General features: G+C 41.6%; 1 protein-coding gene across 16 annotated transcripts in view; it reads left to right on the top strand.

Annotated features, from left to right (window-relative positions):
* Window positions 1–14,975, top strand: part of LOC105491830 (spermatogenesis associated 6 like) — a 97,440-nt gene that overhangs the window by 36,741 nt on the left and 45,724 nt on the right. For all 16 annotated transcript variants that reach the window (XR_011612526.1, XR_011612533.1, XR_011612530.1 and 13 more), the window contains 4 exons: window positions 495–734; window positions 3,530–3,632; window positions 7,177–7,211; window positions 7,962–8,149. Coding sequence is in view for 6 of the 16 variants with exons in the window: in XM_024796067.2 (XP_024651835.2) it covers window positions 495–734; window positions 3,530–3,632; window positions 7,177–7,211; window positions 7,962–8,149 (566 nt within the window). In the remaining 10 variants the exon portion in view is untranslated. The remainder of the gene's footprint in view (window positions 1–494; window positions 735–3,529; window positions 3,633–7,176; window positions 7,212–7,961; window positions 8,150–14,975) is intronic.

Below are 14,975 nucleotides of genomic sequence, written 5' to 3'. Positions count from 1 at the left end.
GGGTTTGTAGAGTCCCTGGGTCAGTATTGTATAGCTGAGGTGGATTTGCAACTGAGCGCAATTGCTTACTCACCAGTACAGTTGGTTTCTAACTTTTGAATTACCATAAGCATTTTTGTAGCTATACATATAGCCATAGTTATTTCCTTATAGTACATTCCTGGAAGTGAAATTGCTAGACCCCTGTATGTGTCAAATTCTCTATTATCTATCTATTGGAGGTGTCTGACACTTTCTAACTTTCCCGTTATAAATAAATCTCACTGTTAATTAGTTGAATACATTATACTAGCAAGGTATAAATACTAATGATGTTGAACTGAATAGGAAAAAAATTAGAGAAATGTCCTTCCTTAAGTTTATGTTTTATAAATCTGAGGTGTTCTATCTTTGACCTTAATTTTTTAAAGTTCAATTAAATACAGTTATATTCTGATTGAATTTTTTTTTCTTTATTTATTTTTGAAAATATTCTTTTTTTTTGTTTATTTCAGGAAGAAAGACATAAGTCACGAAGGCCTTTATCTACATCACATGAACCAATATTTCCCTTAAATACTATAAAGATGAAACTAAAGGAGAATAACCTCAACAGACTGCCCAAAGGCATGCAAGCCCGGGAGCCCTCTCCATGTTCTACCAGGCATTTCTTCCAGGACCAGCCAGTTCAGTTGAACCTTGGAAGTAATTTCAAAATCTCTGGAGGAAGCAAGCCTCCATTTGTTGTTAGACATGTGAGCCTAAAATTATTTTTTAGAGTATTTTGCAATAGTGAGGATATGGATGAGGGTGGAATAAAGGAAGTTTGAGCTATAATAACAAATGAATAATATTAAATAAAAAGGTACTTCAAATTGAATAAAAATTGTGATTAAATTATGTTAATTTCCTAGATCATTGTCAGGAAACTCTTAGAAAGGTGCCCTATACAGTAGACTTGCTCAGTAAATGTCAGCCATCCCTATTTTTAATTTTTGAAAATTATTAGCAGAGTATAATGTCTACACATGATAACTTGCTGTTATCTTGAAGAGTCAGTGAACTGACAGAGGTTGAAAACGCGTAACGAAGGTTGGCATGCACTCTGTATCAATCCAAAACTAAAGCTTCATCAGTTTTAAAGAAAACTACATGAGTTTTCTTAATGAGATTGGTGCTCAGTGGCCATATGTTGAAGAGCCAGAAAAGTTTGTTTGCAGGAAGAAGCAATGTTGTGCGATACTCAAAGCACTTAATTAAAGTCATCTTAGATTATGTCCTCTGGCAATGGTGGGCAAATTTAATCACACTAGTTCTCTTAGTCTCTTTACAATTTTTTTTTTTTTTTTTGAGACAGAGTCTTGCACTGTTGCCTAGGCTAGAGTGCAGTGATACAATTTCAGCTTACTGCAACCTCCGCCTACCACGTTCAAGTGATTCTCCTGCCTCAGCCTGCTGAGTAGGTGGGATTACAGGTGCCCACCACCACACCCAGCTAATTTTTGTGCTTTTAGTAAAGACAGGGTTTTACCGTGTTGGTCAGGCTGGTCTCGAACTCCTGACCTCAGGTGATGCACCCACATCAGCCTCCCACAGTGCTGGGATTACAGGCATGAGCCACTGCACCCGGCCTACAACTTTTTTGCTACTATAAAAGTAATGGAAAACAGAAAAGTTCAGGAAAAAAATTAATCCATTGGCTCACCAGCATAATAAAATCATTGTTTGATTTAATTTGACTCAATTTCTCTACATTATACTTGCATTCATAGGCTTTATTTTTTCCACAAAGTTGTAATTATACTGTATATACAGATTAGTTTTCCTACATATTCCGATTAAAATTATATTAAAAAAATTTCCTGTGTTATTTTGTAGTCTACGGGAACACCAGTTCATGTTCTAATTAATGACTTATTCTCCAGAATGTTAACTATTGATAGTATCATTAAGTTGATATTTTGATTTAAAGTCACCAGTGGTGATGTTTGTGTATTAGGCAGAGACTGTGAAGTGTAGTAAGTCTTGAAGTGAAGGTGCTGCTGAGATGACTGTATGTAGAATTGGTTTGTAGAACTGTTTGGCTAGAAACTGCAGAACAGCTATCTACAAAAAATACACAACAGCTGTTGTCTTGGTGGCCTGGGTAATGACATCTGGCAAAAATCTAACGACCAATCTTTAAACATGGGGCCATAAAAATATCGAATTGAGTTCATTTATTTCATTTTGTTGAAAATATATCTGATTTACTTCATTTGATATAAATTATTGTAAAATACAACTTTAGTCCATGCCATTATGAACTAAGTAATCTTAAAATCTTGGTAGATTTCTTAGGGGATTAAAACTTGTTTGATACTTATTTTATTTAACAAATTCTTATATAGTTTTTCCTATGCGCCAAAGTCTTTTATCAGTGATTTGACATATTTAATTTTTTTATTTAGTCAGATTTTCTGATGATATGTGATGTTTCCTTAAGTAGAAGCATTAAAATTTAGAAAACCTGATGTTATAAAGACTATAAATTCAAGTCAATATATTAAAGTAAAATGAAAAGTAACATTATAACCTGCCTTATTAAAATTTTAAAAAACAGAAATAAAAAAAATTCAGCACCTCTATATTGTAGATATTTGGAAGAGTCCCTAGTTCACGTGTTTTGACCTGTTTGCAGATCATGTTACCCAATTTTTCCTTAGGAAAATATGGTCAGTCACCATAGATAAAATAATATAGTTGCTATTATTATTATTTATTATTATTATTTTTTTGAGATGGAGTTTCACTCTTGTTGCCCAGGCTGGAGTGCAATGTCGTGATCTCGGGGCATCGCAACCTCCGCCTCCCAGGTTCAAGTGATTCTCCTGCCTCGGCCTCCCAAGTAGCTGAGTTTACAGGCATGTGCCACCACGCCCAGCTGATTTTTGTATTTTTAGTAGAGATGAGGTTTCTCCATGTTGGTCAAGGTGGTCTCGAACTCCTGACCTCAGGTGATCCTCCCTCCTTGGCCTCCCAAAGTGGTAGGATTACAAGCGTGAGCCCCTGCACCCAGCCTAGCTACCATTATTCTTTTTTTCAAAAATGTAGACACTTGGACCAGAGAGGAATGTGGAAAGTAGAAATGTCATCTTGTGGGAATCCCTTGCTGTCAGTGAGGACCCCACTTAGGCCACCACTACTCACACTGTTTAAGGAATGTGAAATATTGTCCTATTTTAAGAGATTGTGAAATAAAGCTTCACTTGCCCTCTTTCTGTGCTGTATCCTTACCAGTTGTTGGAATGTAATTTGTGTCTAACTTTAGTTCCTTATGCTAATGTTTAGCCTATGTCCTCATGTTCTAGCCTCAATGAAGGACAGAGAGTTTCTCCTTTTAGGTGTAACATGTAGCAAACTTGGAGACTGTGATCTAGGTGGTTTTCCAGCCTTCTTTTTCCAACCTGTGTAATCAGTGATTGAGGGGGAGACAGGCATTACCAGTGATGAGGGGAGGGTACTAGAAGCTATAGTGGATTCTAGTCTTATTTCTTTCCTTTACTTTCAGGTGGACAGTGCAAAGCCCTTTGGTGAGAATATTTCAGAGCATCATTTGAGGAGGTGTAGAAGAAAATCTAAGTTTTCAGACTTTCCGTTTCCAATGAGAAGAGGTACTTGAGTTTCTTGTTACTCCTGTACATTTCCCTGTGGCAACAAATGTGTCCTGTGTATACTCTTTCATTCTGAGGAATCACAGGTTATGTTCGGAACTGTGGGCCTAATTCTCAAGTCCTCTCCAGCTGTGGAATTTCCAGGGCAGTGGTCCCACGAAGCAGAGTCAGCTGAGAAGCTTCTGTCTGAGAGTTCCCCTCGTCATTGAAGGGGACCATTCTGAGCAGCGTGCTGAGTGTGCTGTGGTTGCAGTTGTTCCCTGGCTGTTCCCTGGCTGGGCTGGGAAAGCAGAGTGCAACTTGTCCTGCTGTGAACCCTTTGCAAAGTCACCATTGATGCCTAACAAATAAGGCTTTCCATTTTTCTGGATGGGAAAAAACAGGAGATTGATGGTGATCAGGAGATGTAACATTTGCTTTACAAGATTTCATGTCAGTAAGGTGGGAAGCCAACTCTATCTGAAGCAGTTAGATGAAGGCAGGGTATTTTTAAACCTTTAGATTTCAGGCCCTTTTGCATTCTTAATATTATTGAGGAGCCCAGAGAGCTTTTCTTGATGTGGATAACATCAGTAGTTAGCATGTTAGAAATTAAAACTGATACATTTTTAAAATATAAGAATAGACTACGGCCAGGTGCAATGACTCACGCCTGTAATCCCAGCACTTTGGGAGGCTGAGGCAGGCAGATTACCTGAGGTTGGGAATTTGAGACTAACCTGACCAACATGGAGGAACCCCATCTCTACTAAAATTACAAAATTAGCCAGGCATGGTGGTGCATGCCTGTAATCCCAGCTACGCGGGAGGCTGAGGCAGGAGAATTGCTTGAACATGGGAGGCAGAGGTTGTGGTGAGCCGAGATTGTGCCATTGCACTCCAGCCTAAACAACAAGAGTGAAACTCAGTCTCAAAAAAAAAAAAAAAAAAAAAAGAATAGACTAGTATTTCTATTCCATTAGCCATCATCATCATGATGATGTCATAACATCACTGTGGCTTTTGGAAAACTCCATTGTGCAGTGGTGAGAGAATGGGAATGAAAGAGGCAAATCATGTCTTAGTATTACTATGAAAACAGTTTGACCTTGCAGATTTCCTGAAAGGTCTTGGGGACCCTTGGGGGAGATCCCTGGACCACACATTAAGAGTCACTGGGTTAAGGAATTCCTTGTAGGCTTTTGACTGAAATCCATGAATCATGTCGTTAGTGAAGGTCGTGTTGGTGAAGATCAGTCATTCCTGAAATTAATCAAAATTCTTAGGCTGGAAAGGAATGGTGGTGGTCCATTCTCTTGCCTGCTGGTAGCACTGAACTTTCCATCTATTGCCATCCCTGACAGTAGAGTTCTTTATCTTAGGCTTAAAGGTTTACACTTTTAAGGGTCTACTTTTAAGCCTCTTATGGTAACTTAAGCCAGTGTTCTTAGACTGTGGTAGCTCTTTGACAGCAGCTGGCCAAGGACAGAGTACCGGGTTTGAAGCAGAATGTGCTTCATCACATCTGACATTTAATTTAAGTTCTTTGAATTGAAAGTCACCCGGGTAGCTTATAAAGCAGCATTGTCTTCCCTACTGCAGTGAAATCACGCAACAGCAAATGTCCTTTCCTGGGGCAGACAAGTTGGGTTTAATGCAGGCTCTATTATGATGGGACTCACACATCACATTGGTCTCGGCCTTTGTCTTTTCTTAATCCTCGCAGGTGGAGAACTAAGGTTCCAGAGAGGTTACAATGTGTGTAAAGGTCACACACCAGGTTTCTGGCATACCTACATTTAGAGAAGACATTCAGACCTCTGGCCTCAGATCCTTGGAATCCCTGTAGCTTTCAAGCCAGAACTTTGCTTAGGTCACCTGTCAGCTCATTCATCCAGGCCTAAGGTAGAACACAGCAGTGCTTCTCAAACTTGAATGTGCATTTGAATCACCTGGGGCTCTTGTTAAACTGCAGATTCTGATTCATTAGGGCTGGGGTGGAGCTTAGGTTTCTCCTTTTCTAACAGGCTTCCAGGTGATATGATTGCTACTGGTCCAGGGACTGCACTTTGAGAAGCAAGGGAATGAAGGCGAGCCCCCCTGTGAAAGGAAAGGCTCAAAACCAGTAGGTAGGAGTTTCTGAGGCCACAGGGTTATGAGGCCACAGGAGGAAGGAGGTTATGAGGCCACAGGTTATGAGGCCACACTGGAAGGAGGTTATGAGAAGGGGGTTATGAGAAGGAGGTTATGAGGCCACAGGGCAGGTTTGTGGCTATAGCTGAAAGGGCATTAGCATTGCTGACTCCCTGCCCAGCTGGGGGTGGGTGCAAAGAGAGCTCCTGGGACAAAGTGGTACCTACATATCTATATGCCTAAAGGATATGAAAATGGTCTGGCTTTAAAAATCTCTTTTTATATCTACCAGTGACATGGGGAGGGGGATCAGTAGTCCAGAAAAAGTCCTTTGTCATTGCCTGAGCCCCGGTCACACTGGGGGAAGCCATGGTGACCTTAGCATTGTCTTACAAATACTAATTTTAAAAACATTTTTTAATCAACCTGGAAAAATCCAACCTAGTCTTCACTTTCTCTGTGTCTTTATTACCTCATTTCCTAGTCATCCTTGCCATACTTCGGCATTAGGTCTACTTACCTATCATGATCATTTACAGTCATGATAGTGATTTCCATTTTTGCTATGTTCTGTATTTCTCCAAGCTTTTACGTATTTGTTGTCTCAATTTAACATTTGTGTCTACCTTGGACAAATATATTCAAGAGCTCCTGCATAAATAGGATTCCATGAAAACCAAAGAAAATGTCAGAGGAGACAGTTTACAAATTTTATATTAGACACATAGTACTTTTTTTTAGGTTCTGGGCACCTACTCAAATACGAGTTTTTCAGGCTGCTTAAGGGTTATTGAACTTACTCATTCACTTTAGACTTGCTTTACCCTTCCCTCTTCCATACGTGCTGTCATTGAAGACAAATCATCCAGAGGCTCACACCTGTAATCCCAGCACTTTGGGAGGCCAAGGTGGGTGGATCACCTGAGGTCAGGAGTTCGAGATCAGCCTGGCCAACATAGCAAAACCCCATCTCTACTAAAAATACAAAAATTTAGCCGGGCGTAGTGGTGGGCACCTGTAATCCCAGCTAGTCTGGAGGCTGAGGCAGGAGAATCGCTTGAACCTGGGAGGCGGAAGTTGCAGTGAGCTGAGATCGTGCCATTGCACTCCATCCTGGGCGACAGTGTGAGACTCCATCTCAAAAAAAAAACAAAAACAAAAACCCAAAAAACAAATAAACAAAAAACCCAGAAAACCTCATTGTTAACCTCAAAAAGACAAAAACAAAACAAAAAACCCCACGACCCAGAGAATTGAAGTGGCTTAAGGGAGACTTAAAAGTGGTAGTGTAACTTACAAGGGAGCATTTAAGTTTTTAAATAATTCATTCATTGTCTAAAATTTTTGTACCGCTGTAGAATAAATATAATGGCAGTTTTAAAGCTAAATGGTAATAATGAGTCATTGAAACACCTGTTCCTCTTTCTTCTAGCTTCTTCTCTTGACAGCCTTGCACCTAACGTAAAGGTAATTTTAGAAATAGAATTTGTAAAATGATTTACTTCCAGCTATCTTATGTCAATTATTGTGCTTTTTCCAATCAGTGGTGGATATTTCTAGTTAGTCTGCTTAGGTGGAATTGCTGTAGTTTAGTGTTTGTTTGAAGATGTGCCCAGACTCCATGTTATACTTTGCTTTGGGGTTAGCTGGTTTGTGCCCCTCATATAAGTAGGATGAATCACCACGGAGGGTGTTTGTAGACCCAATACCTACTTTATTGGTAGTGATTTTTATTGCTTTTTCTCCAAGCAAATAATTTTATACATAGAGGTGGTAAATCATTTGTTCTTGAAGTTTGATTGGTTTGTCAAAGTGAAGGCTCAAACTTCTGTGTAACAACATGAGAATAGATTTATGCAGAGAAAATGGAATATACTATGCTTCTTATGCCATAGCACTTAAATATTTTGTTAAAGTTATATTTTTCCCAGATCAATAATCCCTAGTCCTCAGAAATCAAAGTTTACAGCGTGAGTTTATTTTGGTTTGTTAATATATCCCAAACATACAGACTTTTGGTTATTTTTATCAGTCTTAACTCCTGAGCATTTTGTCACTAGTCTTCTCTTCTCCAGATCCTCTTCTATTTGCAGGAGATCCCTGGTGCAAATGTTCTGTCATCTTAGCCCTAGTTGTCTTCCTTGTTCAACCCCACCCCCAGCTCTAAATTAAGCAAACAGAAGCAAAATTACAATTAAATAATGCGCATTCACTTAGGTTATCAGAGAGCCAGATGAACGGATTATTTTAAGGAGTGACTCATCATCACGTTTAGATTCAAGTCAGTTTGGAAAGTCCTCGTCCAGTAAACAAGGTGATGCCGATTTCCACCGGAAAGCTTCATTTGCCACCTCCCAGCATTCCAGCTCTCTCGGACCCTTGGATCAGCCCCTTCTCAGAGAAAGGTCAGTGTCAAGCACCCATCTGTTTGCCTGAAGAGTGCATTGTGGCCTGGCAGGGGTAAAGCTGGGTCATTTCATCAGCTTCCTTTCTTAGGAATATTCAGCTGGTGACACCTTGATATGAAAAAATGATTATTTCTTTTAAAATCTACCCAAAAGTCAGAGGCATATCTCAGAATATTTGCTGTGAATGGAATAGACAACTAACTTTGACATAGGTACTATTTATCTACCCATTTTTATTTGTCATACATTTAAAAACTAAACCTTTTTATTTTACCAGTATAGAAATGTTCACTACAGAAAGTTTGAAAATGACAGAAAAAAAAGGGGAAAAAAATTACCCATAGTCCTACCACCCAAAGACAAATGTTAACATATGGGCGTATATTCTTTTTCTAGACATGGTTTCTTTTTTTACATTATTTTCACAAATAATAAAATTATATTTGCATATGTCTGGAGAGCAGGCCAGAGAGTAAGAACAGAAACCTTTATTTGCCAAATGACACACTCTAGTAGGGTAAGTAACCATTGGTTTGCTTGGGTCTGCCTGATTTTAGCCCTGAAAGTCCTGCATTCTGGGAAACCCTTGAGTCTTAGGCAAACCAGGACAGTTGGTTACTTGAAGTTCAGGGAAGTGGCACTGACAATAATATTTATAAGATTGTTATTTTGAATGAAGGATATGCCAATCTGCTTTTCTCTGCATTATTAGTGATGAGAATAAGAAGCAAACTGTGCATACCAGAATAACACAATTGCTCACAAGGGACTCAGAGTAAATATATCCCAGAACCACAGTGGCCCTGAAATTTTTACAGGAATTATATTAACTTCGAGGTAGACTAAGAAAATGGCTGTCTATTCTTAGCGTTTTTCAGAAATGACAAAATAACTGTATATTCAAATGTTAAATCATGGATTTAAGGAAGCCAGATCACATATTTTAATAAAATCCATTAATATATGGCGAGCTTTTGATTAGTTACTTTATTAGAGGAAAACAATACAACATAGATTAAAAAAAAACTGGCTCTGGGCTGGGTGCGATGGCTTATGCCTGTAATCCCAGCACTTTGGGAGGCCAAGGCGGGTGGATCACCTGAGGTCAGGAGTTTGAGACCAGCCTAACCAACATGGAGAAACCCTGTCTCTACTAAAAATACAAAATTAGCCAGGCGTGGTGGCATATGCCTGTAATCCCAGCTACTCGGGAGGGTAAGGCAGGAGAATTGCTTGAACCCGGGAGGCGGAGGTTGTGGTGAGCCGAGATCGTGCCATTGCACTCCAGCCTGGGCAACAAGAACAAAATTCCGTTTAAAACAAACAAACAAAAAAACTGGCTCTGGCACACAGAGACAGGTGGTCAGAGACACACTTATACCTCTCTGTGCCTGGCCTCTGTCCCCTCCTGTCTTATGCTTTTGCCACCAGCCTGGAATTCAGCAGACTGGCAAAGCACAGGAGGTTATCCTGGATTTAAAGACTTGTAAAGGATTGATTTTAAATGAAGAGTGGAAAGAACTTTCAATTGGCAGTGGTCAGGAGACATGGGCTCTAGCGCTCATGTGTCTCTAAGTGCTGGGTGATTTCACACAGCTACTTGACCTAATTTTTTTAATTAATTAATTTCTTTTTTTGAGATCGGGTCTTGCTTTGTCACCCAGGTGGAGTGCAGTGGCACAATCACAGCTCACTGCAGCCTTGACTTCCCCAACCCAAGCAATCCACCTGCCTCAGCCTCCTGAGTAGCTGGGACTACAGGTGCGCACCACCATGCCTGGCTGATTTTCGTACTTTTATTTTTGTAGAGATGGGATCTCACTGTGTTGCCCAGGCTCTTCTCAAACTCCTGGGCTCAAGCAATTGTCTTGGCCTCCCAAAGTGCTGGGTACTGGCATGAGCCACCGTGCTCAGCTTCAACCTTTTAAACCTCAGTTTCCTCATCTTTAAAATGGATGTGATGATCAAAGATCCATCTGCATACAGCCACAAAGTGCTTCTCAGCTGCCAGAACTGGGGAAAACCTGTGGTTTTTTTTGTCCCTGTGCTTTCTATCTATAACACCTCCCAAACTCCTTAAAATCAGTACTGCAAGCTTTTCTGAGAGACTGTATTGAGCATGCTGTTATTGGGTAACTGTTGTGGACAATGGACACCATCATGACACATCTCTGCTTTCCACTGGCTCACATACTAGACAGGAAGGCAGGCATACACCATGTCACTGAATATGAGATAGACTGTGGTAGGCACTTAACACTTAACAGAAGTACAATCCAAATGCAGGGGAAAGACAGAGTGGGAGGAAATCAATTCCATCAGGAGAGAGATCTGAGAAGGCGTCTTTTCTCTTTAAATACATGTTAGATAGTTTATGCATTCATTCAGCCAGCCTTTCCTGAGCGTCTTTATGCAGCAGGCCAGCAATTCTCAACTCTGGCCAACAGAAGAATTGCCTCTTGTTTACTGAGTCAAAATCAACTAGGATTGGAATTGAGTGTGTGGGCGGGGAGTGCATGAAATCTGTGGTTAAGAGGAAAGTAGGATTGATACTCAATCTGCTAGGCCTGGAATGGGAACACTGACATTTAAGACATTTCTCCTGATCTCTGAAAACTTGCAACCTAGTAGAGGATATAAAAAAAAATAATAATAAGAAGAAGCATGCGAAGAGCTTTCTACAAAGCAGAACTTTGTGAATAGTGTGGAACAAAAGTTACTGGAGTATAAAGAAAAAGGGTGGAACTTTTGGAGTGTTTTTTTTTTTTTTTTTTTTTTTTTTTTTTTTTTGAGACGGAGTCTTGCTCTGTCACCCAGGCTGGAGTGCAGTGGCTGTATCTCAGCTCACTGCAAGCTCCGCCTCCCGGGTTTACGCCATTCTCCTGCCTCAGCCTCCCGAGTAGCTGGGACTACAGGCGCCCGCCACCGCGCCCGGCTAGTTTTTTTTTTTTTTGTATTTTTAGTAGAGACGGGGTTTCACCGTGTTAGCCAGGATGGTCTCGATCTCCTGACCTCGTGATCCGCCCGCCTCGGCCTCCCAAAGTGCTGGGATTACAGGCTTGAGCCACCGCGCCCGGCCTTTTTGGAGTGTTTTAATGGAGGAGGTGATGCTTTCATGTGGCGGTGAGGGGAGAAGATTGGATTATGATGGGGTTCATGGAGGTGAGTGATGGGAGGTGGGAGGCAGGGGCACTGTCAGCTTCCAGCAGTTAAGAAGTTTGGAGAAAGTTGGTGCCAGTACTCAAAGGTTTGAGGGGGACCTTTGTTGCTTGACCTAAGGAGTTTGGGCTTTGCTTGGAAGGAGTGAGGAGCTCTGTGATATTAGTCACAGGAGTTGGCACAAGTGACTTTAGAAAGATGAGTCTTAGCTGCAGACCAGAGTTTTACTGGCCATCTCTGATGAGGCAGCAAATTCTTTGTGCCCAAAGTCTCTCTAAACTGGTAGCTTGGGACTTAGTTGGACTATGAGTTTGTAAATAAGGCCATGATTATCAGTGACAAAGAATAACACAGCCACAGAAAGGCCATCCAGTTTGCCCATAGCTGTCCTGGTTTTAGTACCAAAAGTTTGCATTCTGGGAAACCCCTGAGTCCCCCTGAGTCCCAGTTAAACCAAGACAGCTGGTCACCTTAACACTAGAGAAGTGGCTCTGAAGATAATATTTTAAAAACAGTTCTTTTGAACGAGGGATATGCCCTTCATGTCCTTGCAGAACACATTGCCCGTTGGCTTTAGAGTGATCACCAGGGCAGATTCCTGGGACCCTGGGGGTTGCCAGCACTGTGTCTCCACTCACTCAGTGTTCTTTTCACACCAGCGTTATCAGGACCACTCTTTCTCTGTGCCCAGTTCACAAGGGTGCATGAGAATACCTGTTGTGTTTCTGCTAACTTAATACTGAAGTCAGTAAGGATCAATGTCTTAGGGATGAGTTGGGAGACAAATTTTGGAGTGAGAGTCAGCCCAAGGTTTTGATGGACGAAGTAGAAAACACTTTATCAGAGTGAACAATGGGAGTACTAAAGGAGGGAGAAACACTGCCAAGCCTGTTCCCTGTATCCACCATCTGAATAGTGTCATGCCGCTTCAGCACACCCTCTCTCTGCACGTTACTAAAGGAGAAGGTAGATCCCATGGAGAGGGCTCTAGTAAAGGCATAGCATTGCTCCCATCTGTTGACTCATCATTCTCTGAGATCTTCAAATGTAAAAAAAATAAATTGCATGTAACGATAATGGTAACAAATATAGGAGTCGCTTTGGTACTGGTTACTCTAGATCTATGAAAAAACATTTACAGTATCCAGCTGGTGGCTGTTTTTAAATGCTAGCTTCATTTATAGCTTCAACATATTTCTATTCCTTCCTCTTGAACATTCTTAGAGAAGGACCAGGCGCGGTGGCTCATGCCTGTAATCCCCGCATTTTGGGAAGCGAGGTGGGTGGATCACTTGAGATCAGGAATTGAAGACCAGCCTGGCCAACGTGGCCAAACCCTGTCTCTACGAAAAGTACAAAAATTCGTTGGGCGTGGTGGCATATGCCTGTAGTCTCAGCTACTTGGGAGGCTGAGGCAGGAGAATTGCTTGAATCTGGGAGGCAGAGGTTGCAATGAGCCAAGGTAACGCCACTGTAGTCCAGCCTGGGTGACAGAATGAGACTCTGGGTCAAAAAAAAAAAAAAAAAGAATTTTTTTTGAGACGGAGTCTCGCTCTGTCACCCAAGCTGGAGTGCAGTGGCCGGATCTCAGCTCACTGCAAGCTCCGCCTCCCGGGTTCACGCCATTCTCCGGCCTCAGCCTCCCGAGTAGCTGGGACTACAGGCGCCCGCCACCTCGCCCGGCTAGTTTTTTTTGTATTTCTTAATAGAGACGGGGTTTCACCGTGTTAGCCAGGATGGTCTCCATCTCCTGACCTCGTGATCCGCCCGTCTCGGCCTCCCAAAGTGCTGGGATTACAGGCTTGAACCACCGCGCCTGGCCAAAAAATTCTTACAGAAGCATAGAAATAATGTTTGTAGTGACATGGGCAGTGCTTTAGGTGGTGCTTCCATTTGCTATGAGTTGTTTTCTTGGGTCGGCAATGGATTTGTGTAGATCCATTCATACTCTTGGTCTTGTCTCCCTGGAAAAACCAGCGGGACATGCTTGTCACAGAGAGAGCTGGAATGGAGGCCCGGATGTGGGCCGGAACCAGCCAAGCAGAGGGGCAACTGCACAGGGTGGTCATTCATATGGTAGCCATAGTAACAACTGGATTTCCAGATGTTCCTGTCATTTCCAGTGTGTACCGCACATTAATTAAAGAGAACCATTTTCTTTTCTTTTCTTTTTTTTTGAGATAGAGTCTTGCTATGTTGCCTAGGCTGGAGTACAGTGGTGCCATCTCGGCTCACTGCAACCTCCACCTCCTGGATTTAAGCAATTCTCATGCCTCAGCCTCCCAGTATCTGGGACTACATATGTACCACCACCACACCTGGCTAATTTTTTATATTTTTAGTAGAGATGGAGTTTCACCATGTTAGCCAGGCTGGTCTGGAGCTCTTGGCCTCAAGTGATCCACTCATCTCAGCCTTCCAAAGTGCTGGGATTATAGGTGTGAGCCACTGCACCTGGCCCCAAGTGGCTATAATTCTTTGGGTATTTTTAGAAAACCGTATCTGTGCCTTTCATTATCAAATTGCTATGTACACTTTTAGATTAGTTATATACCTCAGACTTTAGGATTTGGTAACCATCCGCCTCCTGAATATGAATGGATGTATGAATGAATGAATGAATGAATGAGAGAATGAATTCAATCACTCAATAAATATTTATTAACTACTTACTGTGCTGTTCAGTTCCTACTCTGCCCTGGGATGAGCTATTAAGCAAAGAGTCTCAGTCTCAATTTCACTCTAGGAGTAAAGACCGCCATTAACCAAATAATGACAAAATGTCCACTGGTGCAAATGGTATTAATGAGGTATAGATAAATGAAACTGCAAGTGCGTATAACAGAGAAGCTGACCTCCTCTGCAGGAGAGGGCTCAGAAAGGACTTTGCTGAGAACTGAACAATTGAACTGAGCTCTGAAGGGTGGGTAGGAGTTAATAAGAGTAGTGAGCAGGGTTGGGAGGTAGAAGAGGGAACAGTGTTGCCAAATGCCTATGGAAGGTAAAAAATGCTCTATGTTTGGGGAACTGAAAGAGACTATCAAACCTATGGTTCAGTTTGGAGTCTGGGTGGCCTAAAGTAAATGAGATATGAGATAAAGTCCTGGTGGTAGGAAACAACCAGGATTGGAGGCTGGGTGTAGTGGCTCACACCTGTAATCCCAGCACTTTGGGAGGCTGAGGCAGGAGGATCACTTGAGTACAGGAGTTTGAGACCAGCCTGGACAGCACAGGGAGACCCTGTCTCTACAAAATACTTAAAAGTTAGCTCCGCATGGTGGTGCATACCTGTAGTACCAGCTATTTGGAAGATTGAGGTGGGAGGATCCCTTGAACCCAGGAGTTCGAGACCAGCCTGGGTAACAAGACCCTATCTCTTAAAGAAAAAAAAATAGCCAGGCATGGCAACATGTACCTAGTTGATCCTCTGGGAGGCTGAAGTTGGAGGATTGCTTGAGTCCAAGAATTCAAGGCTGCAGTGAGCTATGAGCATGCCACTGTACATTAGCCTGGGTGATAATCTCTCCCTAAAACAACCACTGGGATTAAATTTTATATTAAAATTTTTTGGATTTAAATTTCATATTAAAAGTTTTTGTATTAAAATTTTAAATGTAAAAGTAGGGTTTGTTCATGAGAGAAATATCTGAAAAACACAGGAAAG

This window comes from Macaca nemestrina, chromosome 14, assembly GCF_043159975.1.
Source record: "Macaca nemestrina isolate mMacNem1 chromosome 14, mMacNem.hap1, whole genome shotgun sequence".
NCBI classification, from domain to species: Eukaryota; Metazoa; Chordata; class Mammalia; order Primates; family Cercopithecidae; genus Macaca; species Macaca nemestrina.
Note: the sequence above shows the minus strand (reverse complement) of the source record. Positions and strands in the feature narration are given on the sequence as shown.